Source organism: Triturus cristatus, chromosome 4_2 (assembly GCF_964204655.1).
Source record: "Triturus cristatus chromosome 4_2, aTriCri1.1, whole genome shotgun sequence".
Classification (NCBI taxonomy): Eukaryota; Metazoa; Chordata; class Amphibia; order Caudata; family Salamandridae; genus Triturus; species Triturus cristatus.
Window position 1 is genome coordinate 90652448 of NC_140586.1, and position 26877 is coordinate 90679324.

At 44.9% G+C, this 26877-nt stretch overlaps 1 protein-coding gene across 4 annotated transcripts in view; it reads right to left on the bottom strand.

Annotated features, from left to right (window-relative positions):
* SLC44A2 (solute carrier family 44 member 2 (CTL2 blood group)) overlaps positions 1 to 26877 on the bottom strand; it is a 271522-nt gene that overhangs the window by 79478 nt on the left and 165167 nt on the right. For all 4 annotated transcript variants that reach the window (XM_085600695.1, XM_085600694.1, XM_085600692.1 and 1 more), the window contains exons 3-10: positions 25052 to 25125; positions 23310 to 23394; positions 22913 to 22997; positions 19114 to 19227; positions 12132 to 12192; positions 11097 to 11220; positions 10553 to 10636; positions 9925 to 10037 (exon numbers count right to left, since the gene is read on the bottom strand). In XM_085600695.1, coding sequence (XP_085456821.1) covers positions 9925 to 10037; positions 10553 to 10636; positions 11097 to 11220; positions 12132 to 12192; positions 19114 to 19227; positions 22913 to 22997; positions 23310 to 23394; positions 25052 to 25125 — 740 coding nt within the window. The remainder of the gene's footprint in view (positions 1 to 9924; positions 10038 to 10552; positions 10637 to 11096; positions 11221 to 12131; positions 12193 to 19113; positions 19228 to 22912; positions 22998 to 23309; positions 23395 to 25051; positions 25126 to 26877) is intronic.

The window sequence follows — 26877 nt, forward strand, 5'->3', positions numbered from 1 at the left end:
GACGCTTAGTCGAAACGGTTTATTTTTCCTTTCAGCGTTTATATTAGGGTATGCAATGTTGAAAAATGCCCTGAGTTGTGACCAGGAGCGGTAGGCGGTAGTCCCGATTTGATACGGGTACTCATCTTCTTGTCCTGTAGTGTTCTATACAATAGAATCAACACTAAGGTACACAGTTGGCTGTATCGTTCTGGTTTTATATATTTTTTTTTGACAATTACACGTTTCAGTCATTTAGGCACTAAGATTTGACTGCAGTAGTTTATATATGGTCCTGAAGAAAGCCACGATCATAACTCTTTGATCTTTATTGGCTGAAACATGTAGACCTTTGTTTGGTTTATTGTAAGCGCGCTCGCAATTTTGTTTAGACCGCGTTACTACTGTTCTTTTAATGTTGGCACCGGGAGATCTCTATTAAATCATTTTTCTCCCTCTAGTCAATTTTATATCACTTTTTTCTTACACTGCACTTCATTTTTTCAACTTACCTAGGCTACCTTCATTGATCTTTAGGAGATCTAGTCCTTCTCGCATAGTTAAAACATCCGCGAGCTCCTCCCTTAGACATACGCTGGGAGTAGTAGCTCCTTAATCACACCAGGTGTGGTTAAGAGGAGATCCCATATGATGAAGCATGCCACCACGGTGGGTCATGGGATTATGTCCTCTTTATGAGGACTTTCTTGTCCAGATAGCGATTTGTGTATCACATAGGTTTTCATATATTTTATTCCTGTTTTACTCGTCTCTCTGTTTCTCTGACCCCTGGACCTCTTTGTTTATACATAATTAGTGGGGGACTTGTCTAGGTTGGTCGTGTGATTCCCTCAGACCCTATTACTCACTTGTTACATATAAAATGTTGAAAAACCAGCCAGCCTTATAAACCAAATTATGACATTTTCAACAGATGGATACGAAAACAATAGTGGACTATAAGATGGAGAAAACTCAGCTGACTGCACACCGTCTCGCGCTTCTGTTTTGCTGGTAGAGCTGGACTCACAGACACTCTCTCAGACACTCCCACTCACAGACTCTCTCACTGGCTGGCTCACTCTCTCTCTCTCACTGGCTGGCTCACTCTCTCTCTCTCACTGGCTGGCTCACTCTCTCTCTCACTGACTCAGCGCCACCACAGCATTACTCAGCAACACCACAGCATTACTCACGGCCAACACAGCATCACTCACGGCCACCACAGCATCACTCAGCAACACCACAGCATTACTCACGGTCAACACAGCATCACTCGGCGCCACCACAGCATCACTCGGCGCCACCACAGCATCACTCGGCGCCACCACAGCATCACTCGGCGCCACCACAGCATCACTCGGCGCCACCACAGCATCACTCGGCGCCACCACAGCATCACTCAGGGCCACCACAGCATCACTCAGGGCCACCACAGCATCACTCAGGGCCACCACAGCATCACTCAACACCACATCAGTATCACTCAGCATCGCCTTTGCAATAGTACACCACCACATCATCATCATTCAGCAAGACCTAAGTATCATTCAGCATCACCTCAGCATTGTCTCAGCACCAGTCACCACCCCCACCACTACTACTACCACCTCAACATCACTCAACACCACCTCAGCCTGCTCTCGGAATCTGCCATCTGTTGATTCTCCCCTAGCGTCTGGCCACTGCTAGTGTTATAATACAGGTACTAGTTCACAACCTTCAACCTCCAATTGTTTATGCCCCTCAAAAAAAAAAAAACTTTAACAAGCATTGCAAGAACAGAAGAAAAATGAGGAAATTTTTTGTTGTACATACATTTTTTAACATGGTCGTTCGGTTGGACATAATGCCTTCTTGGTCATATAGAAGGTAACAAAAATGCTTCTGGCACTTTTTTATGACAACTTTTCAGCATGCTGCACAGCAGCCACACTTCTCTACAGCACAGCTTAAACACATTGGCAAAGTCAATAGCTCTGCCTAAACACTTATAAGGCCCCAAAGGCAAGACCTATTGGCTATGCCAATGCTCGTTATGGTAATGTATTTAAGTTCTGCTTTGTGCATGGGTTAGAATAGCAAAGTCATTAGTTGTGTTAGGTCTGTGTTTAAGCTCCACATCGGGGCTGGAGACTTTCTTGGGGGTGCAATTAATTTTGACCCTTCAAGGAATCTTTTGATGACTAGTGTTGTGAAGAAACGTTTACATGATTTTCCCCTGGTGTAGGCTACAATTGCTGCCAGATGCACCTTGAGGCTTGAATAGTTGATGTTAGTGTCAAGCAGATGTGTCTGAAATATGAGCACTGTTTCCTGCGTGGGAATTGAGCTTAGGGTATTGTTTTCTGTGCACAATATGGTGTACCATTTCCACTTTGCTGCATAGCATTGTCTTGCGGTTTGTTTGCTTGCCTCTTTTAGTAATTTCCATTGATCTTTGAGGGAAGTTCAAATGTCTGACCTCTATGTAATTCAGGCGTCAGCCTGCTAGGCTGATCATCGCTGGTTCTGGGTGAAAGATTTGGCCCCCTTGCATTGTGAGGAGGTCTTTGTCTGCCTTGAGCTGAATCATTTGTCCCTTGGACAGTTCAAGTAGACTTGAGTACCAGGTTTGTCTTGCCCATTGAGGGGCTATGAGTATTAGATTTGTTCCTGGTTGTCTGTCTTTCCCTCGGACTCTTTGTATTAGATGAATCTGAGGAAAAGCATATGCAAATGTCCCTGACCAGTTTAGTGACAGGAAATTCAATTTTGATACGTGGTGTTGAAACCTGGAGGCGAAGGATTGGCATTTCTTGTTTTCCATTGTTGCGAATAGGTCTATCTCTGGGGTCCCCCAGAGGTTGAAGATTTGCTGCAGGGTCCTTTGTTTTATTTCCCACTCGTGCAAGCTGCTGTTCTGTCTGTTGAGTTGATCCGCTTCCGTGTTGTCCTTCCCTGGCAGCTGAATTGTCTGTAGGCTGATTTTCCTTGAGTTGGCCCATTTCTAAGCCTGGGCAAAGCACTACGCTACGCTCGCGTAGTTTGCGAAGTTCGCGCTACTTCGCACTACGCGAATTGCACATAGCACAGTGCGAACACGCGTAGCGTAGTGTTGCGTAGTGCTGCGGTCATTTTTTGCTTGCTCGCGGTCCTCAACGTCAAGTTGGCGACCGCGAGCAAGCAAAATTACATCCCGGCGAGACTTTTTCCTTGTTCGCGATCAGCAACATCAAGTTGGCGATCGCGAGCATGGAAAATAAACCTCCCGGCGAGATTCCCAACGCGAGGAGGTCAGGTTTCTCATTGCGAGTGGTCGCGTATGCTCGCGACCGCTCGCGATGAGAAACTACCAGTTCGCGTTGAGAAAGCTGCCGCTCGAGTAAAAATCTACTCGAGCAGCAGAAAACTACAGCTCACACTGTGCAAGATGCCATTTTCAATGATTGCACAGTGCCGGTTGCTTGTCCGCACTGTGCAATCATTGAAAACGACATCTGGCACAGTGGGAACAAGGTACTACGGTGCTACGCGTAGCTCGCTTAGTGCGAAGTGCACTTTGCGTAGCTTCGCGAAGTGCTACTTCGCGAACTACGCCCAGGGTTACCCATTTCCAAATTTTCTGTGCTAGTTTGCTTAGGGTGAATTACTTTGTTCCTCCCTGTTTGTTGAGGTAAAACATAGTCGTGGGGTTGTTAGTTTGAATTAATATGGTTTTCCTTACTATGAGCTTGGAATGCCTTCTGTGCCAGGAACACAGTCTTCATTTTTAGGAAGCTGAAGTGCTTTATAGAGTCTGCATCGTTCCATTGACCCCGTACTCTCAGGTGTCCTGAATGTGCTCCCAAACCCTTGTGGTACACATCTATTGTGATGGTCACTGAGGGAGTTGGTGTTTTGAAAGGTCGGCCTAGTGTTATGTTCTTGGATGCCCACCATTGTATCTCCGTCTGAACCTTTAATGTTACAGCCACTTGATCTTCACATCTCCCTGTGGCTTGTGACCAACTTCTCCATAGCCGCTCCTAAAGAGGGCGCATGTGAAGGCGTGCATGCGTGAGGAGGGGGACGCATGATGCTGTCATGCCCATGAGTTTCAGGACAGTCCTCACTGTCAGAGACGGACGCTTCTGGTACAGGTGAGTTTCTTGTTTGATAGCTTGTATTCAATGTGGGTCGGGAATGACCGTGCAACCTTTGAGTTTAATCTTGCTCCTAGGAAGGTTTTTTTCTTATTCTGGTTTTCTGGATACCTTTTTGGGGTTTATTGAAAAACCCAACTTTTGAAGTGTTTTGATTACTTGATGGACATGTGCGTAACAAGTTTGCTTTGAATTTGCCTTTATTAGCCAGTCATCTAGGTAGGGGTAGACGTGAATCCCTCTCCTTCTTAGGGATGCCTCAACTGCTGTTAGGCATTTTGTGAAGACTCTTGGCGCCGATTTTACACCGGAAGGGAGGACCTTGAATAGGTAGGGAGTGTTCTTGTGGAAGAACCGGAGGTATTTCTTCTGAGCTTGGTTAATGGGGATGTGTAGCTAGGCAGCCTTCAGATCAATGCCATGAAGTCCCCCTTTTGCAGCTGTGGGATTATTTCCTGTAGTGTCGACATTTTGAAATGCTGCATGCAAATGAACTTGTTTATGAATCCGAAGTCTAAGACTGGTCTTAGTGTGAGATCTTGCTTTGGAACTAAGAAGTATAGTGAGTAGTTTCCCTTGTTGTGTTCTCTTTTTAGTGCCTTCTCTATTGCTTAATTTGCAGGAGTTCCTTTATTTCTAGTCTTAATTGGTGTTCTGATTTTGTAAACTTTTTCATTTTGGTGGGTTTGCTGGGGGTTGGTTTGTTAGATCTATACAATAGCTGTGGCTCACCAAATTTAAAATCCAACTGTCTGTGGTGATGTCTTCCCATTGTTGTAAGTAGTGTGCTATCCTGCCTCCCATTGGTGTGGAGTGTGGGTCTTTTGCTGTGGGCAAGTCACTTGGAATTTGCTCCTCCACCTCTTAAACTGTCCCCTGCCTCTTCCTCTGCCCCGAAAGGGCTGCTTTGGCTGTTGTTGCCAGGCTTAGTAACCGGACTGCTGGTTTGACTGCTGTCCGCAACCTTGATGTTGTTGTTGGCCTGTTGAGAAGAATCCTCTTCGTGTGGGTCTTCTGGGGTTAAAACCTCATCCTTTGAAGGTGCTCCTCTGTTGTAGGGCTCCCATAGCCCTGGCCGTTTCATTATTTTTCTTTATTTGCTGCAGTGAATAATCTACTTCCTTTCCAAATACGGCATCTCCTGTCAAAGATCTGTTAGTAAACTGAGGTTTGGACCTCTTGCTTGAAGCCTGATATTCATAGCCAGACGTGCCTTCGCAACGTTGTGCTTGTGCACATTTGTCTGCTAGCTGTATCGCCTGCATATAGGGCTGATTTCAGGCAGGTAATTACCTATGTTCTTATACTCTTGTATGATGGCTTTTGCTCTTTTCCTATCTCTCTCCTCTGGGAGCTTGCTCATCAGTTCTTCAGTGTTATCCCATTGTTGGTGGCCATACCTGTTGAGAAGAGCATTGGAGTTTGCAATGTGCCATTGTGTTGCTGCTTCTTTCTCCATTTTTCTCCCCACCATGTCCATTCTCTTGCTTTCCCTCTCTGGAGGTGGGCCAGTGGAAGAGTGTGTGTTGCCCCTCTTTCTTGCCGTGGTGACAATGATGGAGTCTTGCACTGTGTTTGACTGAATGTATTTAGGGTCTTTTGCTGAGTGTTTATATTTCTTTTCCACCCTTGGTGTTGCCCCTTTAGCGGAGGCAGGTTCTTTGAAGGCCTCTTTTCCCTGGTCCAGGATGCTTGGTAGCATTGGGAGGTATTCTGTCTGCTTGGTGGATGGTGCCGAAGTCTCTAGGAGGAAGCAGGAGTCTCATTTTTCCTCTTCTAAGGGGACCCTAAAGGTATCCGCTGCTCGAAGCCTTCGAGGGATAAAAACAGACCTCTTCTTCTGGGCTTTCTGTGTCAAAGTCGTTGCATTCTTCCTCGAAAGTCTGAGGCTTCTTTCTCTGCTGGGGTGTCTAGTTCTTCTTCGACGTCTTCTTCGCATAGTTCGGGAGTTGCTGGTGAATCAAGGATCTCTTACTCTTTTTTTGCGTTTTTAGCATCGACGGCGGGCTTCGTGGGCATACAGAATTCCTTCAGTGCTTTAAACTCCTTTTTTCTTTGAAGGAGTGCCACCATTTCCGTTTCGAGGCATCTCTTCTTTTTCTCAACCTCGAGGGCCCTTTCGGTGTCTGTGGCTGGGGAGATCCTCTTCATGGGTGTGGTGGTTTCTAGCTCCGAAGATGATGTCTTTACCTTTGTGGCCTCTCGTTCGGCATTTGCCTTAGTCGTTTTCGACGATCTTCCTTAGTTGGTATCCCTGGGGTGGGATCCATGGGGTTCTTTTGAATGCGGATGACCCTTGATCGTCGTTTTCTTCTACGCCTGGGCTGCCTTTTGTGCCTTCTTTTCGTGGCCCTTGGGTTCCAACAGTTGAGGGTTTCTTACCCAGTCAGACTTCTTCTCAGTGTCCTTCATCGCCTTCTAAACAGTACGCCTCTTCTCGGCGTCCCCTTAGAGTATTTCAAGGTCAGAGCCCCCGTGCGTCCATTGTGTGGGTGACATTGGTCGTCCTCATCGCTTTAGAGGCCCAAGTCCCTCAACGAAGGTTGTTTCTGACTTTTGTAACATGGCTGTGCAGTGGTCCTCTCTCTGCTTTTGGCGTTCCTGGAGTGTATTCGACATGGACACCGCGTAGGCCTCGGAGTCCTTATCCTTATGATCCTCTTTCAGGCAGAGGTTACAAACGACCTGTGGATCACGCTGGGTAAACTTGTGGTGGCACTTTGGGCAGAAATTGAATGGGGTATTTTCCATGGCCCCTACCTTGCCCTCTGTTGATCCATGTACGTCGTTGTTTCCCCGACGGAAATGGGTATCCGGAGGTCCTTCCTTTTCTCCGGTGTCTTCGTAGTCGATGATCGGTGGTATTTTCAGTCTTTAATTCTTTCGATATTTCATTCAAATCTTCAGAGAGTCTCCCTTTGATTCCAGACCCAACAGCAGAAACAAGAATATGAAAATAGCTACCACGCACAGGAAATTCTTTGGCGCCGTCTGACGTCACACAAGGGATAGACCTAGCACCAAATGGTGATCGACGACGCCCCAAAACACAAAATCAAAAAAAGACTATTCCAAACCAAACAACTAGATGGCAGAAAAATGCACAGAATGTGAATCCAGAAAAGGTTTCACACTGCAAAACTTTCTTATTCAGGAGCTTTATCTGATTGGAGGTGGCAAATAAAGAGTCACTTATTTCGGGGGAGTAAAATAAATCGGGAGATTGGCTTTATTGCTGACTTTTAGCTTCTAATAATTTCTAACCCCTCGCAGCCCTTTGGCATTTTTCATGGAATGAGGCTTCATTAGTTTTTTGGTCTTAAATGTTTTAGTCTCTTGCTTAGCAGACCCACTTAAAAGACTCACTTAAAGAAGTGAGACCTAGCATTGAAAAAAAAGCTGTAGATGCATGTAACAATGTCCTGAATGAGTCAAGTAAATTTTTGCTTAGCTTTTTTATTTGAAAAATGATCACTTCTTGGGTGCAATGTAGCTCCAATGTTATTGTGCTCCTGTGACACAATCAAGAAGTTTGTGTTCAAAATTAGGATCCTCAGGGAGCAATTGTAGATGCAACAGCCAAGCGAACCAGTTTCGCTCAGTTCAAACTGTACAAGCAGCGCAGTACAATCAGTTTGTGAAAGAGAGGTGGCAGGACGGATGAGCCTCACAGCCGGGGCGGGCTCTATTTGGATTACAAACCACTGCCGGAAAACCACCACCGGCTCACACTTCTGCGTCCGTACCGACTCTCACGTTTTCAAATTGAGGCTTGGGGTCTTTCCTTGCGGATCCAGGCCCAATTTCACAAACAAGGCCACGCTCGAAACAGCCTTTCATGAGAATAAATAAGGCCCATGCGGATCTGCACACAAAGACAGTGCAGCTTTCTGGGCAACCACAACGCAGTCAGGCGAAGCACCTGTCGGGAACATCTCCGGTCATCCTTCCCTCCTAGAATCCAATTTCAAATTCCTTCACATTTACAGAACATTTTTCATTCAACATGTTCCTTTATAATGTGCATATATACTTTACTAATCCTCTAATATGATGTATTTTACAAGCGGGCGCGGACCCCCGGAGTAAGCGTTGCAGACGCCAGGGGTCCATGGACCACAGCTTAAAAACCACTAATATGAAGAATTCCTTTGTGCATCAGCAGGGTATCCTTTCTCTACATCATATTTTGTGTTCTTGGATTTAATTTGGATAAATATACCCTTGGCAAACATTTATAGACTGCTTGAGTAACCTTTTCACAATTCCTTGCCCGTTGTTTTGGGCATTAAACATGGACTAACTGATCTACTGGGGCGGGTGTGTTTTTTTTATTTTAATTCATTTTTTTCTTTTTGTGTCTTTTTTTTTAATAACACTATGATCCTCCTCTTCCAGAGCATGAGCACATTTTCTCATGGCAATAGCAACGGTGGGAGAGATCTTTCTCTTCAGTGATGGCTTTTGCCTGCACAAATGTAAAAACTTTTTTATACAAAGTTATTACAGTTGGGTCATCAGGACTACTGAGCATTAAAAAATGGACTTTGCTCTGCATCTAGCCTACCAACTCAGCTATCAATTGTCTGGTCCAACCTTGATGCATGGATCAGAGATGCAGGACCAAGGTGATGTTAATCCCAAATTCAGTAACTGCATTGTGTTTTTTTTATAGATCGGCATATCATAGCCCTTAGAAAGCAAACCCAATATCACTGCAGACTGTTGTTCCTGCAGTGTATCATAGTTGCTGGTTTGCATTCGTTTAACAATCTTTTATCTGTCCCATCAATTACTGGAAGCAGGGTTCTTCACTGCTACCACTATTTTACTCTTTGACACCCTCGAAACTGCCGGTGCTAGCATTCGTTCAGAGGACAGCACAAGTAGCAGCAGGGACAGAAAGTAATATATTTTCTAAGATAGTTGTTATTGTTCTGTAGCTTCCACCCGTGCCTTTCTCCAAGCCCTTCAACACCAACTAGGAGGCTGCTGAGAGGCTACCACATGTGGTAAAAGGGGGCAAATGTTGAGATGTTATCAGGAGTCAAGTGGTGTGTGATGGGGCTTTCACTACTCCAGCCATTTTGGTGAACCAGCATCACCAGCGCTCTATTGCTCAACCGCAAGTTCTCTGGTTTGTAACGCCTGCCCTTACCCCAACCTTTTTTAACTGTTCCCGCTCTCTTCTTGTAATTGTTCTATCATTTTATAAAGCCATTTGGGTGGTCTTGTGATGGAGAATTTGCAATACTTCCTTGAAAGTGTTTGCAGCCACCAAAGTGAGGCAGTGGTTCCATTTGTCAGTGGGATGCAGAAGTGTTGCTGGGGTCTTGAAGCAGTGGCCGGCCATGCTTAGAGCTTAAGGGCTCCATACAGGCATCACAGGAGGATCGCATTCAAGGATCCCAGTGGAGGATTCATGGAAAGTAAGCCAGGTCTTGATTATGTGCGAGGAGTCCTTCAGTGAAAGAGTTCAGGAAACATGCTGATGCTCAGTGGGGAAGTACCTAGATAGATGGATCCTCCCGCTCCATGGCAAAGTACCAACAGAGAGTACTACTAGACACCTCAGTTAGTAAAGAGAGACACTGGGAAGGTATGAACAGTAGTACACACATGCACGCCTAGATACTAGACCTTTGATGTACAATTTATAGCAACTGCACCTCAAACATTCCAGAAAGCAGACTGAACAAGTAACAAAGTGTTCAGTTAATGAAGAAACCCCAGGGGGTGGGACCCATGCATCGCAAGCAATCCAAAAAGAGGAGGACAATTTTATAAAATTGTGCACAGTCACAGACATGGCCCGACTCACCATAGCCGAGGATCGCTATGACCAACACGATCATCACCCAGATCATGATGCCAGCCAAGAACCGCAGCAGGACCACAAAGACCAGGCTGATCACCATGGCGATGACCAAGGCTCTGAAAGAAGAACAAGAGAGTTTGTGAGCTCAAAGAGTGAGCAGATTTTAGTGATTGGCCCTGTGCAAAACAAGCACTGCTGCCTGCATGGAGGTCTCTTACTGCTTCTCTTATAAATCTGCCATGGCGTCCCTTCCAGGATAGGGGAACACCCTGGTCCTTTCCAGACTCTGTCAATGGCCTTACTAGGACTCAACCAAGCCACCAGCAGAGTTCCCATTTCTCCCAGGTTAGAACATCCCATTATATCCCAGCCACCACCCAGTCTCTTAGCCCCTGTCATACCTTCAACTCCACCTGAGGAGAGTCTCCATAGGGGTTCTGCTCAAACCCTACCCAAACTGCTGTCAGGGGTCTCTTCCACCACAAGTTGTCTCGGGAGCCTCGAGCCCGTTCCCATCTCTCATTTCACCCATCCAGTCACTTGCTTGTGTTAGGGTCCCGGTCAACCCCACTCACAGGCTTCCTAATGCCAATTTCACCCACTCCTTTATACCCACATCAGCGATACTTACATTATGATCCAGTACCAGGAGACGGTGTAATCCTCAAAGATCTTCATGGCCACCTGCCGAGCTTCCAAGACCACATTGGCTTTCCTGGGAAGAACAGGAAAGAAGTAAAATGAGCAACATTCACTGCTAATGCCCAGCCAGGCCCATCATTAGTCCATCTATTCACCCGTCCATCTACCTTTGACGCCCCATACATGCTCCGTCTCACAACGGGGTGAACCCACCAGGCCCCACACCAAAGATTCCTGGGCCAGAACCACACTCTTTGCCACATATGGAACCCCCTCCAAGGGTCCACCTTTAAGTCCGCTCTCCACTTAAAATGTATTTCCTTTGAATTCCACTCCAAGGCTCCATCAAGACACCATAATCTCCAGTCCGCTCCTATTTTATCTGGGGCTTGTCACAGCAGTCGGTCCATGTACTGCGACACCACCAGATCTAGTGCTGCAGCTCACTTCTGGCCTACCACACCCCTGCCGCTCCCACATTAACATTGGCATGTACACATACCTGCACCCCTAGGAATGCCAGAGGCACTTACTTGGCACCTTCCACAAGCTCTGTGATGTTCCTAGTATATCCGGATCCATCGTCAAAGGTGGTCACATTGCCCACAGTCACCACACCTTTGCTTTTGCTGATCGCAGGCAGACATCTGCGACTCACTGCAAAGACAAAAACACGATCTGTCCACATCCAAAGCTGAACACTGGAGCACATTTCCGCAGTAGTGGAGAGGATGAAGCCGGCCCAAAACGAAGGATTAATCTGAATAGTGTCAAATGCAGAGGAGAGGGATAACCAGGCCCTGCTAGAAGTTACTGTCCCTCTCCCTAAACTAGCGACACCCAGTGGCCAGTCACCCCTTATATCCTGGAGCGAAGGGACACCAGTGCAGTATGGAGGTCTAGGGGCAGTATGGTGGTACCCACACTACTGGAATCGGTATACCTCAGGAGAAAAAGCCTTATTGAATATTAAAATATAGGGAATAAGCCATTTCTCTGATTCCACCAAAGAGAAAGAAATATAATAGCAGCAAGGGGAAACATGGGATTGTTAGCGAAGGAATCTGAGAGAGTAAAGACAGGGCTGACAACTAAGAGCAAAATAATGTCTGGTTCTAGAATAAAGACTTGGCCGAAGGTGGAAACTAAAGACAGTATTCAAGTTGGAGAAAGTCATGATAAGGCCACTAGCACATGGGAGTACAATGGACAGCACAGGGAGTTAAGACATGATAGCAGAGCAAGTATAGACATAGCCAATACATAGAGGAAAAAAAAAAAAAAAAGAGGAGGGCAGGCAACGGAGAAAGACAGGCCCACAAGTGGAAAAGCATGGTCACGACGACTCAATGGCACCCTGGGTGATACACATACCTGGATATACCCACTACCATGCCTGGAAGAACAACAAATCCTTAGCCATGTCATAAAACGCATAGAACTCTACTTATAAATCTGAATTAACGCAGCATAAAACACTCAAGTCTACTCAGCGCCTCCAATGGCTCACACACCAGCACGCCCATTCAGTGCACCACTTTCTCGCCTCCAATAGTAAGTGTACATACGTGGCTTGCTTGGCGTGATCGCCGCTGGGCATTCTTTGTCCCGCAGCACTTCTGGTAGACTCTAACGGTGAAAGGAACAAAACACAATTGATTTTATATAAAAACTGCCATTTTGTTTTTTTAACCCACCACTTTCATCGCTTTAGGAAACAGGGCTTCAGATTGCAATTCATTGGGTACATGGACTGCTTGGACTGACTCCCTCTTTAAAGCATATCGGACTAAAAATCTTTATGGGCAATGAGCTAGAAATAGAGCTTGGACAGACAGATTAAACTAAATCAGGAACCACCCCAAACCCAGGATATTTAATTTGGAAAATGATAGCCACATTCAGCAAAATTTAGAAGGCAACATTGTCCAGCGTAACAACCTTCTCTGGAAAACGACAGACTTTCCATGCCAGCTCTAATGAACCAAGGGAAAAGTGAAGCCTAGCAGAAACTCACTGTACCGCTTACAACATAAGGTTGACCCTGTGACTAACTCAGAGCCAATCTGTACTAACACTGTGATGAGACTGTAAGGACAGAAGTTCTCCTATGGATTGGAAGGGATGTATTGCTTTGCTTTGCTTTGTTCCATTTTGTTTTCGGACCTGCCTCTCGTTCTTCCCCAGTGAACTCAAGCATCACCCAAGATGGCTGCCGTCTCTTTCCTCCAATCTAGAGGTTGACTGGGATTGGAGGAAGAGTAATGACTGCACAGGGAAACAAAGCTGCACCCCTGAACTAATGGTGGGAAAGCAGTATACCAGCCTTCCCAATGTAAAAACTGACGTCTCCCACAAAAGGGGGATCTTACCTTTCCCAGGGTGTTTGCCGTGTGTAGTGCTACATGTATTTGGTACATGTTGGACCAGGAGAGTAGGGCACCACGTGCGAAGTGTAGGGTGCCCTTCGGGGATCCCCATTCTACCCCAGATGGTGCTTCCTCTGCAGGTTGCTTTGTCATCGCTTGACTTAAGCTCTTCCTTGCCTGGGTAAATACCCCAAATTGGTAGCTATCTGAAGGGAGCGTGCACTTTGGCTGGCAGCAGTTTCCCACCAGCGCCCAAACAGTAGGATACTTAGTTGTCCTTTACAAAGGGAATTGTGAACTTGAAGAAACTACATTCCCTGGTGAGAGAGGGAGTTTTCTAGTGACATGATCTTGCTAGCACTTCTTTTCCTCAGCAAACAAGACATGATGTTAGACGGAGTGCTGAAACTTTTCAAACACCCCCCCCCAGTCAAGGGATCTGTGAAAATCCATCATTCTTATGCTCACCATACCACCCCAGTTCAGACCCAGCCATTTGCAAATCAGTCTTGACCCTGCTCCTCATGGGAACAGTCCAGCCCGAACAACCAAGCCAGGTCCTCCCTGGACCGGAAACAAGCATATTGGGACCGGTTTCGGGGCATCACCCCTCATCAGCCAGGCTAGCTTCCCATGAGGAGCGGGGTCAAGAATGATTTACATACAGCTGGGTCCAAACTGGGATGGGATGGTGAGCAAAAGAACAATAGAATAAACCCAGATCTTTGACTGGGGCGAGCGTTTGAAAAGTTTCAGCGGTCCGTCCAACATCTTGTGTTTGCTACTACTTTTCCTCAGTCAGTCTGAGGGCCAGGCCTAGACGCTGGAGAAGCCTTGCTGTTATGACCTGTTTAGAAGGAGTAGCAGAAGATGTCAGTGTGGTGAGAGAAGCAGGTCACTGACCAAGAGAAAGGGCAGTGCCAGGCCTAGCTGACAGTAAGCCTTTGTGGAATACTACAAGAGTTCGAGATAGCCAGCTATCAGGAGGACCTCACAGTACAGCCGGCCAAATACCAAACCAGTAAGGTGCTGCACAGACCCATTCAAAGTCTGCAAACATTGTGAATCTTCACTGGGCAGTCTGCCCCATAAATCACGCCACAGAGCAGGCGTCTGGCCAGAAATATAAATCTGATCCAATTATGCAGAAGACGATAGTGTATAAACGAGAGGTCGACGACTGGGTTCACTGCAGGCAAAAAGGCCGTCAGGTCACGTGTTTCAATACAGCAAGGCCAACTCCGGCATGAAAGGTTGGTAAATTAGGTGTCCTTAATTTGGTTATTTTGTTAATATGCGTTCAGATGACAAAACAGCAGTATATGGTGTTTTGTATAACACACATTATTATTACATATAAGTGTAGGACTAGAACCAGGTAAAAAACAAAGATCAGTGAAATGGCAAGAAACAGCGCAGCCGCTTAAATAAGTGCATTTCTAGTGCTTTATGTATTAGACGCTGCATGAACTATCACATTTTATTAATTGGTAATGTATTCTGGTACAGAAAGTACTGAAACTGACAAAGTGAAATATGAGAGGTGGATGCGTTGGAAAGTAACTTTAGTTAAAAACGGACTTGAGCATGGGTTGTAGGTTTCATTGTTAAGTCGAGTCTAAGATTTTTTTTCTTGTTTTCTTGTGTTCCAATCAATTTGCTATATTTTATGTTTTAATTGTCAATATCAGTAATTGTTTGCTCATCTTTTCCTTATATACAATATAAAACATATAAAAAAAAGGATACAGAGCTTCCCTCATAAGATTTCCATTTTCTCTATATCAATTTACACATGCAAATTGACTTCTAGGAAAGTGTGTACAATGAGCTATAATGTCTTACAGGTGTACAACTTGAATCAAAAGGAATGTGTTACTTACCCTGTAAGCATCTATTCGTAACATGTAATGCCGTAGAGTCATATGTTTAGCATACTTCTGACATCTAGTGTTGGGCTCGACATTGTAAGTTATTTTGTTCGATAAGTCGATCGAGAATCACAAGGTATAGCGACTCCTCATATAGCCTGTGTTGTGCATGGTCATCGACTCCTTTCTTAGATTGTTTTTGGCCCATCGGGTGAGCTTAGGATAGGAGCAGGAAAAGAAATAGTAAAGATCAACATGCAAGTTATAGTTATGAATGTTGAGTAGAAAAGTGCGTTTGACAGTTATTAGCTTCCGCGGAGGAGGAGAGGTGCACATAAATCTATGGCACTACACGCTACGAACAGATGCTTACAGGGTAAATGACATTCAATATGTAGCATGTGTTGGTCGTGGATACAAATGCTTAGCATCGAATGTAAAGCAGTGCTTCCCAAATACGGTGGTAGCTAATGGCTGATGTAGAAGCTTAATAAAGTGTTTGTAATACAGCTTGACCCATTTTAGCTTGTTGATTAGCTAGGACATTAAACACAATGTTTGGTGAATGTATGTAGGTTATTCAATGTGGCTGCTTTACAGATAACCACTAGTGGAATATTGCCATGGAAAGCAATAGAGGCTCCCTTCTTACAGGTGGAATGAGCTCTTGGAAGTTGTAGGTAATACTAGTTTGGCTTTGTAGTAGCAAGTTTGTGTGCATCTTACTATCCATCCTGCGACTGCTGCTTTTGAGATTGGGGGGGTTTCTGTTTGAGAAGGCTACAAGAAGCTGCTGAGATTTACAAAATGGCTTTGTCCTCTCGATGTAATACTTTAGAGCTCTTTTAACAGCGAGTGTATGTAGAGCTCTTTTTGCTACAGAGTCTGGTTTTGGAAAGGAAACTGGAGCTTAATGGTCTGATCACATGAAAAGAAGAAACCACTTTTGGAAGAAATCTGGGGTTTGTTCTTCGGACCAATTTGGCTGGACTTCGAAAAAAGGTTCTTCCAAAGTGAGCACTTGAAGCTCACTGATCCGTCTAAGGGATGTGCTAGCTACTTAGAAGGCTACCTTCCATGTGAGGAACTATAGATCACATGAACATAGTGGTGCGAAAGATGGACCCATAAGTCTGGTGATAACTATATTGTGATTTCAGACTGGTGCAATTGAAGGCGGAATAACTCTTTTTAGGCCCTCTGTAAAATCTTTGATGACTGGGATTTTAAACAAGGACCTGTGTTGTCCGTTTTGCATATACGCAACCAGCGCTGCTCAGTGTAACTAAATGGAAGTGCATGCCAGGCCTGCTTGTTGTAAATGGAGTTGGTAGCACATATGGTCCTGTACCATAAGGGAGAGCAGTTGTATTTTTTTTGTTAAACAATAGTGCACAAATATTTTCCCTTTTCTCCTATACTATTTATGTGCACAAGCACAATATGTGCATCACTGATATCACCCTACCCCATATATGCCACATCTGGCAGTTGAGGATGGCGACGCACATCCAATCCCATTGCACAACATACTGCCGCACCAGCGCGACCATGTGGCCAAACAGAAAATTAATACAATTCGCACTACAAACTTAACATGGCAGCGAATGGGGAAATGAGTACATAAACTTCCATTATATGCGCCAGCATTGCCACTACAACACCACCCAGCTCTATCGGTGACCCAGGAAAAAGTTGGTATGGAGTTATTACAAAGGGTAGGTATAGATCGAATGGAAGATCTTTATAAGGATGGTACCTTTATAGATACTGAGGAGCTTCAATATATCTGTAATCAAACCCTCCTATTTAAATTTACATATCACCGATTATGAAGTGCGATAAAAGACCTTTACTCCACATTTCCTGCTGAACCACCTGTATTACAGGCATTGCAAATGATTATTATGAATCCCTATAATATACATCGTCACAAAATGATATCTTCTCCTGCAAGAAGAAATAAACAGCACCTCCACTAAAGCATTAGATAGGTGGAACAAAATACTAGACCTACAGTTTTCGGATGAAGAATGGAATACCTGCTGCGCACTAACCGATATGCTCACCCCGAATGGGAACCTACGCATTATACATTATAAATATCTACACCAAACCTATCACACTCCATTAAAACTGCATAAATGTAGGCTCTGATCCGACGCACGATGCCAAAGATGTAATACAGACAATGCCGACTTCATACATTTGGCGTGGACGTGTCCTAACATTAAGGCATATAGGGAAGATATAACAAAGATGTTAAGTGATATGCTGGGAACGAGAATAGAATGCACACCTCGAGTATGCTTGCTAGAACTAGTAACAGGGTTGAGATCCCTTAAACGTAAATTTTGTGTAATAGCATTGTTAATGAGGAAGAGAAGGTTTTCAATATGTTGGGGAGGTAAGCACTATCCAAGTAGCACACAATGGCTTCATGATGTGGCATATTGCAGAGACACTCTTAAGGCGTATGAGGAGGAACTCCCCACCCGATCTAGGCCAAGAGACTATTGGATAACTCTAACGGACTATTTACAAACGAATTCCAATGTAGGGACATCAACTGTGTGTAATGTATGTAAATATTGTGAAATCTGTACTGTGTGCTATCGTTTATCACTAACAGTGCAATAGACTGTAACAATTCACGCATCTTGCTTTGCCATTTGTGAAATGACTTTGGTAAGCCTGTACTGTTACAGTAACTTGTTTTTGTTGCTTGATTCTAATGAAATTCAAATAAAAAAAATAAAAAAAAATATTTTCCATCTTGCTGTGTAGCATGCCCGAATGGTAGGCTTACACGCTTGTTTTAGAATGGTCATACATTCTTTTGGAAGTTTTAGTTATCCAAATTCTAGGACTTCAGGAGCCAAATCACTAGATTGAGTTTTTGGGGTTGGGGTGTCTGCCCCTGCCCTGCTCCTCAGTTAGGTGTGGCTGGAATGGCAATTCCTAGTGTGGTACAGCGGATAGCTGTAGTAGAGTTTTGAACCCTGCTTGTTGAGCACACGTTGGGGCAATTACATTTAGTGTGAGGAATATTTGTCTGAGCTTCTGAACCAGATAATGAATCAGTGGGAGAGGAGGAAACGCATAAGCAATTTTGGATGCCGACGGGTTCTTCATCACTGATGGCGACCTGGTGTCTGATGGGGTTTTTGGAGCAGAGGGTATTTTTTGCACAGACAGTGTCTTTGATTCAAAAGATGCTCTAGGTTTCTTTGGCCCAGTATTCAGCTTCTTAAGGCTTCTTCAGTGCTGATGTATGTTTTTCGACGCCAGTTCCGAGACTGGCTTCGACTTAGAAAGGGTCGGTGCTTTAGTCTTCTCAGGTACTTTTAAGGCTTGTTTGGACAGCAGAATGACTGTCTGCTCCTTTGCCATGTGCTCGAAACCTCAATGGCCCGATGGCAGTGGGTTTCCGCGAGCCCGTGCTTGCTCTTTTTTTGTATTTGCAAGACTTTCACAACAGTACTTGCGTGCCCCGTCCAAGCAATATATTGGCCTCTTCTATGCCCTGGTCAGAGTCAGACCCATCTCCAATACTGGTGAGAAGAATGGGGACATCCATAGTAGTGCTTTAGGACTCCACTTCTTTGCCTGTGTTGTGTTCTTCCAGTTGCGCTTGTTGGTCCCCAAAGATATCGGGGGTGTCTTCCACTCGCTATACCTTCATCATGGTAGACCCACCACCTCTCACATTGTTGTCGAAGAATCTTTTTGGGCCAATAGGCTAGGAAGGCTTCACACAACATCTTGCAGTGTTCTGAAGACAGGCAGAGGTTGCAGACTGGATGGGGATCCTGCCTGGAGTACTTCGGGGGCGGGAAGGAGGAAGGCATCTATTCCATCACTCCGCATACATTGAGTGAAGAAAGTCGATGGAGAATCGTAGAAGTCAAGAGTCGGGCCTGAGGCTGGATGGGCAGAAATTTGAAATCCGTAAACTGCTGTGTTTGTGTGTCTCTGTAGACGGGTGATGTAAATTAGTCACTGAAGGGTCGGTGAAACTGCATCTGAACCAGCGGTGAAGAAAAACAAATGAACCAATTACCCTGCACAATACCGACTGTAGGAGGTGTCACTATACCTCGTGACTTGAAAGACTTTTCAAACAAAAACAACTTGCAATGTCCGAACCCAACACTAGATAGCACAAGTATTCTAAGCATATGCATCTACGACCAACATATGCTACTAATACACAATTTAAAAGAGCATTACCTTTTCTTCAAGAGCCAGATAAAATACTGAATCACGATAAAATATGAGCAGGGTCTGGCTGAAAAAGCTGCCATTACCTTGCCTGTGTTTGTGAATCCAGGGATGCAAAAGTTCTTGTAATACTCCAGGTCCGATGAACGGTAGGCTTTGATGTACGTCAAGTATCGGTCTGGACATTTCTCCACACATATCTGCAAGGGACATGTAGAAAAGTAAATAGCAATAAAAACTTTTGAGAAAAAAAAAGACAAAAACCTAAATGATCAATATTGGAAAAACTTTACAAAACGGACCTGAAGCAAGGGCATAGACTGATTCTTTGTCGAATGCTTGAAGAATATTGAAGTCACTGCAGTGTCCGTAACCATCTCATGACTTACTCAACAATGCCTTTTGTCGACACTCAAAATTTGACTTGCCCCTCAATCATAATGCTATTGCAAACTCCGAACTCCTACAAGCAACTAGATGAGATTATGCCCAAGCGCAATAACTAATGCAGTGTGAAACTTTGCACATAGCATTCACTTGGGAGAAACTGCAAAAGCTCAAAAATGAATGCAGAGGCCTGCAGCCTGGATTCCACAACTGCACGGATATGAACATTCTGCGATTTTCCCTAAATCTTGACAGAAGCTTACTTTACCAAACAAGCATTTGCTATGCAATAGGTCTCACATTGATGCGAGTTTGAGCTATTGACATTGTAAATAACAATGCCTTTTTTTTAGGTTTTTAAAAACAAAACAATAATAAAAGGCATTATTATTTGCAAATGTCAATAGTTCAAACTTGCGTCAATGCGAGAACTATGGCATTGCAATTGCTTGTTAACTTCTAGTCTTCAAGCCGGAAGTCAGGCGCCCTTGCCCGGGACGTGGGCGGGGCCTGCTCCGGCAAAAACTGAAACCGGCGTGCCGTGCTAACACGGGGCTCCCATGTTGAAGGGAGAGCCCCGCGGTGGCGGCCGGAGTGAAGAGAAACCCCGGGTCCCAGGAGGGGGCCCGGGTGAAGAATGCAGCGGCCGAGGATGACCACAGCAGCGCGGGGCTCCCAGGAGTGCAGGGAAGCCCCGCAACAGAAGTGCTGCAGCCGCGAGGAGGAGCCCCCCCCCCCTCCAGAAGAGCAGCCCGGTGAGTAAAGAAGGGCTCCGTGTGGGCTATTGTTGCTCAGAATTGCAAAAGTACACTTTGCGCCAACAATAGCCCACACGGAGCCTCCAACGGGGCTGGCATGTTATCGGAAGCGGGACAGGAGATGTGCACATCGCGTGTGTGCACGTGCGCGTACACCGGCTCAAATCCGCCAAAAACCTTGCGCGTGCCCATCTCCTGTCCCACTTCCGAGGCAAGTCAGCAACAATAGATCTCGCTGGCGGACAGCAGCGTTTCGCGCTGCGTTCGCAGGCGAGACCTAAAAAGGTACCTTTCAACATCAAATTGCCTGCTTTATTAAGCCTTTCATTGTATTGTGAGGATGCTGTTACAATCTACTGCAATCTACACGCCTGAGCGACCGCTGACCCATTTCGCACCCCCCTCCAACCTCCTATGTATAATCTGCTTTGCATAATACCATATATCTTATAAAGGTGCTTCTATTTAATAGTAAAGGTTTACAATAGCCTGCCCATGTCCTGTGCATATATTAAAAGTGCATAGTATTATTTGCTGCTGTGGCACAATATTGTATATTAGGCCATTATTAGAAACCGATGCACTCTACATTTGACTACTTTTCCACAATTTCTTACGATAACAAGGTCATTTTCTCACCCATCCCTCAGGGAGTTTCTACATCATTCATGCCCTTGGGTTGAGGAGACTGGGCTGGCAGGGAGGACCGGGCATTACCGAAGGAAGTTTAGCATCTTTTCCAGATATGGCTCGGTAATACGCTGTGGGATAAGTTTAGCCTTGGTTTACAGGTAGGCGAATGTCCCATCTCATCTTTCCTAATTACAGATTTGTTACCTACTACAAATGTGTGCTACTGCACATAAGAAATAACCTATGACCCAAAATACTACTCAGTTTCTTCATTCAATATCATTTCATCATTTTTGCTGCCACTCATTTCTTCATGATGCAGGTCATTAATATTCTACAACTATTCTGCACTACTTTGGGTCGATAATTAAAGGCTATGATGTAGTAGTCCAGGTGTCTTGTGTGTGACCTACTTTGGAGCGTGACCTAAGGTGAATTCACCAACAACCTCTCAGTCTCTTTCAGGGCTGGCTGGCTGTCCAGACCTGGTCCCTTCTTGAGGTAGGCTATGATAGAGGGTTCATGGAGGGGGGGTTGTCGTGGCTTGAAGGTGCGCGCTCCAGTTGAGTTTGTGGTTTCGTTCTACTGTAACAGAATCTTTTCTCCTTTAATGCAAAGATTTGTACTGTCAACCCTTGTGCGGCAGGTCTGACCTACCTGGCGTTTCACATGGCCAAATCTCTTGTTGAACGTTGCTATGTGAATGCCACCCATTGTCCACAGGCTTACTTGGCTACCTGCCCCCATCATCTGGTATACACTTACTTCAGCAACTCTGTGAAAACACCTGCTTGGTTTTCTCTCGTTGCAATTGGGACTGCAATCCCGCTTGTAATTTCACTTAAACTTGAATACAAATATAGAATTTTAAAAATGGGAAGGTTCATGGGGGACCTATTAGTTTCCTGTGCTCTGGACAGGTGGTAGGTATGCATTTCACTGCCTGGGGACACGAGGAATATCCCAGTTGTGACCAGAATCTTCAGACTGCAGCACTCGTGGCACCACACTTCGTCATAAACCCTGGCGGCTTATATGATCCGCTCTGGGTCTAAGAGTGCTCAGTCCAATTTTTAAATGGCTCAAAAACTGTGCGCTGAACTTTAGGCAGGGTATTGGATCCCAGAATATCGGTGGGACCCAATATAGACGACAAAATATTGAAAATAAATAAATTATATATATATACACACACACACACACACACACACACACACATGCATATACACACACATATATATATATATATATATATATATATATATATATATATAGCTCATAAGAAAGTCTAGATTTATTATCCCTAACTCTACATATATGAACATACACAGTACAAAGTGTGTAGATCTGGAGCTAGGAATAGCAATTCTGTACTTGCCTACATGCACCTACCTTTCAATAATTTGTCCCTCCATATCCTGGGAGTTGATATTCAGTAGTACAATCTTCAGGTAGCAAAGCACATATATCCTGGCTCTGCTGAGTGTGTCACAACATTTAAAAGTACTTACACACTTGGATGAGATGAACTAGTTATGGTATACAACCTAGGCTACTGGTCACATGTCTCTTTATAACGCCTGCTGTTTGGTCTTAAGCATTTTTGTTATTTTTAATCACAGAGTTCACATTTTGGGAGAGGAGTCTGCGCAAGAGGGCAATAATAGAGAAAGGCCTCCAAGCGTCTACGCTTTCCTGTGTAGTCTTTCTTTTAGTTTTTTTTTCTTCAAGATCTTTATTTTTGGGGAAAATAAACATACATCTTATGGTTTTTTTTGTATAATATTTTTAAATTTTAAACATGCTCCATTCCTGAAGTTACTGATCACTTTTCTTAATTATGTAAGTCAAACATGTCTATAGTCATAAGAAAAACAGATCTGTAGTACTAAAGCAGAATTGCAGTAGTAAAATATAGGGTTATTTCTAAAATTGCCTGCGTCAAATATTTCCCTTCCCCATAGTATACTGAAATGGTCACAGTTCTGATAATCAAAAAAAAAAAAAACTTCTTAAAGAAACACCACAACCTCCTAAATTTTAATTCGTACAATTGTGGAAAAACAAAATCTTACAGAGTCAACCACCTGAAAGTAAAACTTGTTACCTGCGTTGTCGGGCACTGAAACTCCAGGAGCACCAGTGGGCTAGCGCACTTAATGATGTTGAAGTAAAATAGGAAAGGTTTGTTCCTGAAAGAAGTGAAAAACAAGTGAGGTTAAAAAATCCCTACTGTTGGCCTAGGAGGTCTGGAGTGTGCTGTGCTGACAGCAGGGGGTCTCATGCAGTGGTGCAAGGCAACCCTGGTGGATATGGGGGCTGTCCTTAGTGGACTGCTGCAGGGGACACGGTGCAGAGATAAAAGTAATGCCTCTGCCTAGGGCTGTGGAAGCAGCTGTACTTGAGTATCCACCAGGGAGTCTGCATGCCTTGAATGATGACTGGATCTCACCCCACCAATTTTATTACACTAAAACCAACAGCAGCAGTTACTGGATACTTACTCATTCGGGGTGCCTGCCTGTCCACAGAACTGTCCCCGGCTGTCCGTAGGGTAGATCACCTTCCTGGGATCTCCGTGCGTCCACGCTAAAGAAACGAGAAGTAGATTCATAAATCACATGGATTGCCATGATGTTTTGGTGCCAATATGGACGCGTCCTGGGAGCTGGAGTGGAGTCTCTGGGCCAGCCCCGCAGCCTGATGTGCAATCCCAGACTGGTCTGTGGCTAAAACCAGGTCTTGCTGCTGGTTCCATGGCCTAACTGGTGTCATATTGGGAGTCTGTTGTGTACTACATGGCCAGGTTTGGGGCACTGAAGGCATCCAGTGACTTTTTGGACATTCCAGGTGCCTAATGTGGGTTCTTGGGACATTTCCAGGAGTTGGTATAGAGTCCTGCACTTCCGCATAAACCTTTCCTGGACCTGGTGGTGTGCAGTCCAAGGCCTGTCTGGGGTAATTATGGAGCCTAACATGGGGATCCCAAAGTCTCGATGAGTGAACTCCCCATAGCTGGTGGGCAAGCCCCCAGGCCGGGTTGACCAGCAGCAGGGCATAGGTCTGGCAATAAAAAGGCAGAAAGGAGGCGCAATTACAAGAAGATCCCTGAATGCAACGTCATCTGCACAAGGATGACTGTTTGCTCTACTGAGCAGCATTTCTTCCTTCGTCAAAGAGGATGCTATTTAGGCACAAGTGTAAATTGGTGGAGCTTGTACATCACCCAATATTGTATTTTAGAAGATCCTTCAAAAAAGTAAAAAAGATAGCTTTCAAGATCACTTTCTACTCAAGTGAATTAATAAGAGTCATGAAAATTGCCAATAGTTCATGAATTTCTCAAATGATGGCATTCAACAACTCTTGCCAGATCCGTGAATTTTCCAAAAACACTGCTCATGCAACATCTCCAAACACTCAATCGCATGTGGCTCAAAATTAGCTTAAAATGACCAAGTGGAACCCGCTGCTTTTCGGACTAACCACTCGCCCTTGTCTATGGCGTAGAGAATTGCATCAGTGGCGGATGTGATGACGTCCCTGGAAGATGATTTGAGACAATAACCCCCTGATTTTAGCCCGAAATACAGCGAGGAATCAGAGTTGAACAATATTTTTGTAGAATTATTTTCAATTCACATGGAAATATGTTTTTTAACATGAATTACGGAAAAGAAGAATAAGACATACAAATGAGGAGTTACACATTTATTTAACTAACCTAAGGTACAATATAAGCAAACAAAAAAATGGCAATATTTAACCATATTACACTGTTACCCATTATGTATTTTCTACACATGTTGGCCTTGCATGTCCAAGAGGGGGAGGGAGCACACCCATTGTCTTGGTAGCAGAAAATAACCTACCCACCTCTGATCTGGCAGGGCCGCTGCTAAACACACTGGCGCCACTAGAGGTCACAAGAGGACCACAAACTGGACTGGTCCCTGGGCGTTGTTGCTGACTGCTGTCTCCTTTGAGGAACACATATCAGAACACGGGTGCCTTTGTTGCCAAAGCAGAATCAGATGACCGGTGAATTGTGGACACTGCAGACATTAACCCCTGCCTCACCAGTTCCAGCCTAAGATCTGTTACATTGGGTGTGACCTCCAGCCCCCTATTCAAGCAAGGAGTGCCTGTTACTTCCGAGTCGCGGAATTTACAAGCATTTCCCTAGTTACTGCCCCGCCCTTTCACCCAGTCCCTGGCCCCCTGCACTACCAGAACAGATACTTACCCACAATTCCCACGATGAAGTAGCCAATGATGCCGACGACGAGAAGGATGCAACAGATGATGTCCGTGCAGCCCCTGCCGGAGAGAAGCACAAAGTGCAGTTTTTAAATCAGCGAGCAGTAGCAGAATCGAGCTATTTTCTGTCACCTCCCCATATTGTCAGGTAATACAACTTGCATTAAGTTATTCGGCCACGATCACACACTTGGTCAAGTTCAAGCCAGGAATAGAGTTCCTCTGGTCTTGTGATGCACCAGTTAGAAACTACTCAATCAAATCGTCTTCCTTCACAGTGGGCGCCCAGTGAGTAGATGAGTCCAATCTTCCGCCTCGCCCCATCTTAGTTAAGGCGCATCTCCCGTTCTGCCATCACCAATCCTTCTCAGAGCCCGGGACATGGTCTTAATTTCCTGTAATCTGCCGAGACTGTCTGGGCAAAGCCGGGACGCCTGGTCACTGTACCAAAGACGGCCGGCCAAACTGTCATACACACTTATGATGCACCAACCACGCCTCCTCCCTGTGACCACTGCCCCACCCTAACCTGGCCCCGTAGCCCATACTAAAAATAAAATGATAACGTTGCGTTATTTTATTTTCCCTTTTTCACACTGTTCAGAGCAGTGGGGCGGGGCTTCTGCGCCTTAGTGGAGGAGCCGCTGCTGTTTTGTGAGCTTCCCATAAATGTACACTGGGCTTACAGCCCCTCCCATTGCTTACCATTGGCTGGCCTTAACGTCGCTCTTATTTGCTTGCTTCTTTTTCAATGGCTTGCCTTCCTCCTTGTGTATGTCCCTCCCCTGGAGCACACCCTCCTTATTATACTTTTTATTGGACTTGTATTGTATCCTTTAACTGCTCATTTATTGGGAACAATATTTTCCGATTTGGTTAAGCGCTCCATGAGAGCGGTGTTTCCAGCGGTCTCCCTTGTGTGCTTCTCCTCTGCCAAATACCCGCCCCTTGCAGCTCTCTTGCCCGTGTACTGCTAGCTTTTTCTCGCACGTGCTCCTCCTGTGCCTCTTCTTTGTTGTGTGTAGATTTAGATTCCGTATATAGGTTTCCCGATTTATGCCCTTATATAGGTACAATTCATATTGCCCTTATTTAGGCATAGAAAATCCTGCCCTTATTTAGGCATTGTCCATGCTAACCAAATACAGGCATGGTCTCCTACATCCGTCAATCCACGTTACAACGAGTTCTTGGAAAACCAGACTCTTAAGCCTTTAGGAATTTCCCTTGCTTGGATATTGATTTCTCCAAGAACTCATTTATTATGCATGAACATCTACTCCTTAGGGGTTCATTCATGACGTTCCGATGCCCGACTTTTACGTCAATACAGGCATTCCTAAACACCTTCAAGGTATAAATATACCTGCACTTGCCCTGGCAAACCACGGTTCCGGTACGGTCCAGTTCGACAGCCTACTTGCGGTTCGCCACGGCGAGTTTGGAAGGACAGAGTTCCCGCCTGATGCACGGACCAGACGCTGTCATCCTCCTCGCAGAGAATCCAGCTCCAGTGTTTCGGACTCCCCTTGCGGGGTGTTAGATATCGAGTCCCGGAAAGAGATTCCAACCTCACACATTCTAAGGTATGGAGCACACTAGAACTTAAGAGGAACTTTTGGCAACTCTTGGCAAAACTAAAACTATAGCTAGCTATAATTTAGAAAACAGCACCTACTTCTTACCTGGTACTACACAAAGGTTAGGTACACTGGGGTAGAACTATTTAGAAGCATCAGATGAGTATTCACATTTTAGCCTGTGATATTTATGTATGTATTTCATGAATATATGTCATAGCTACAAACCATG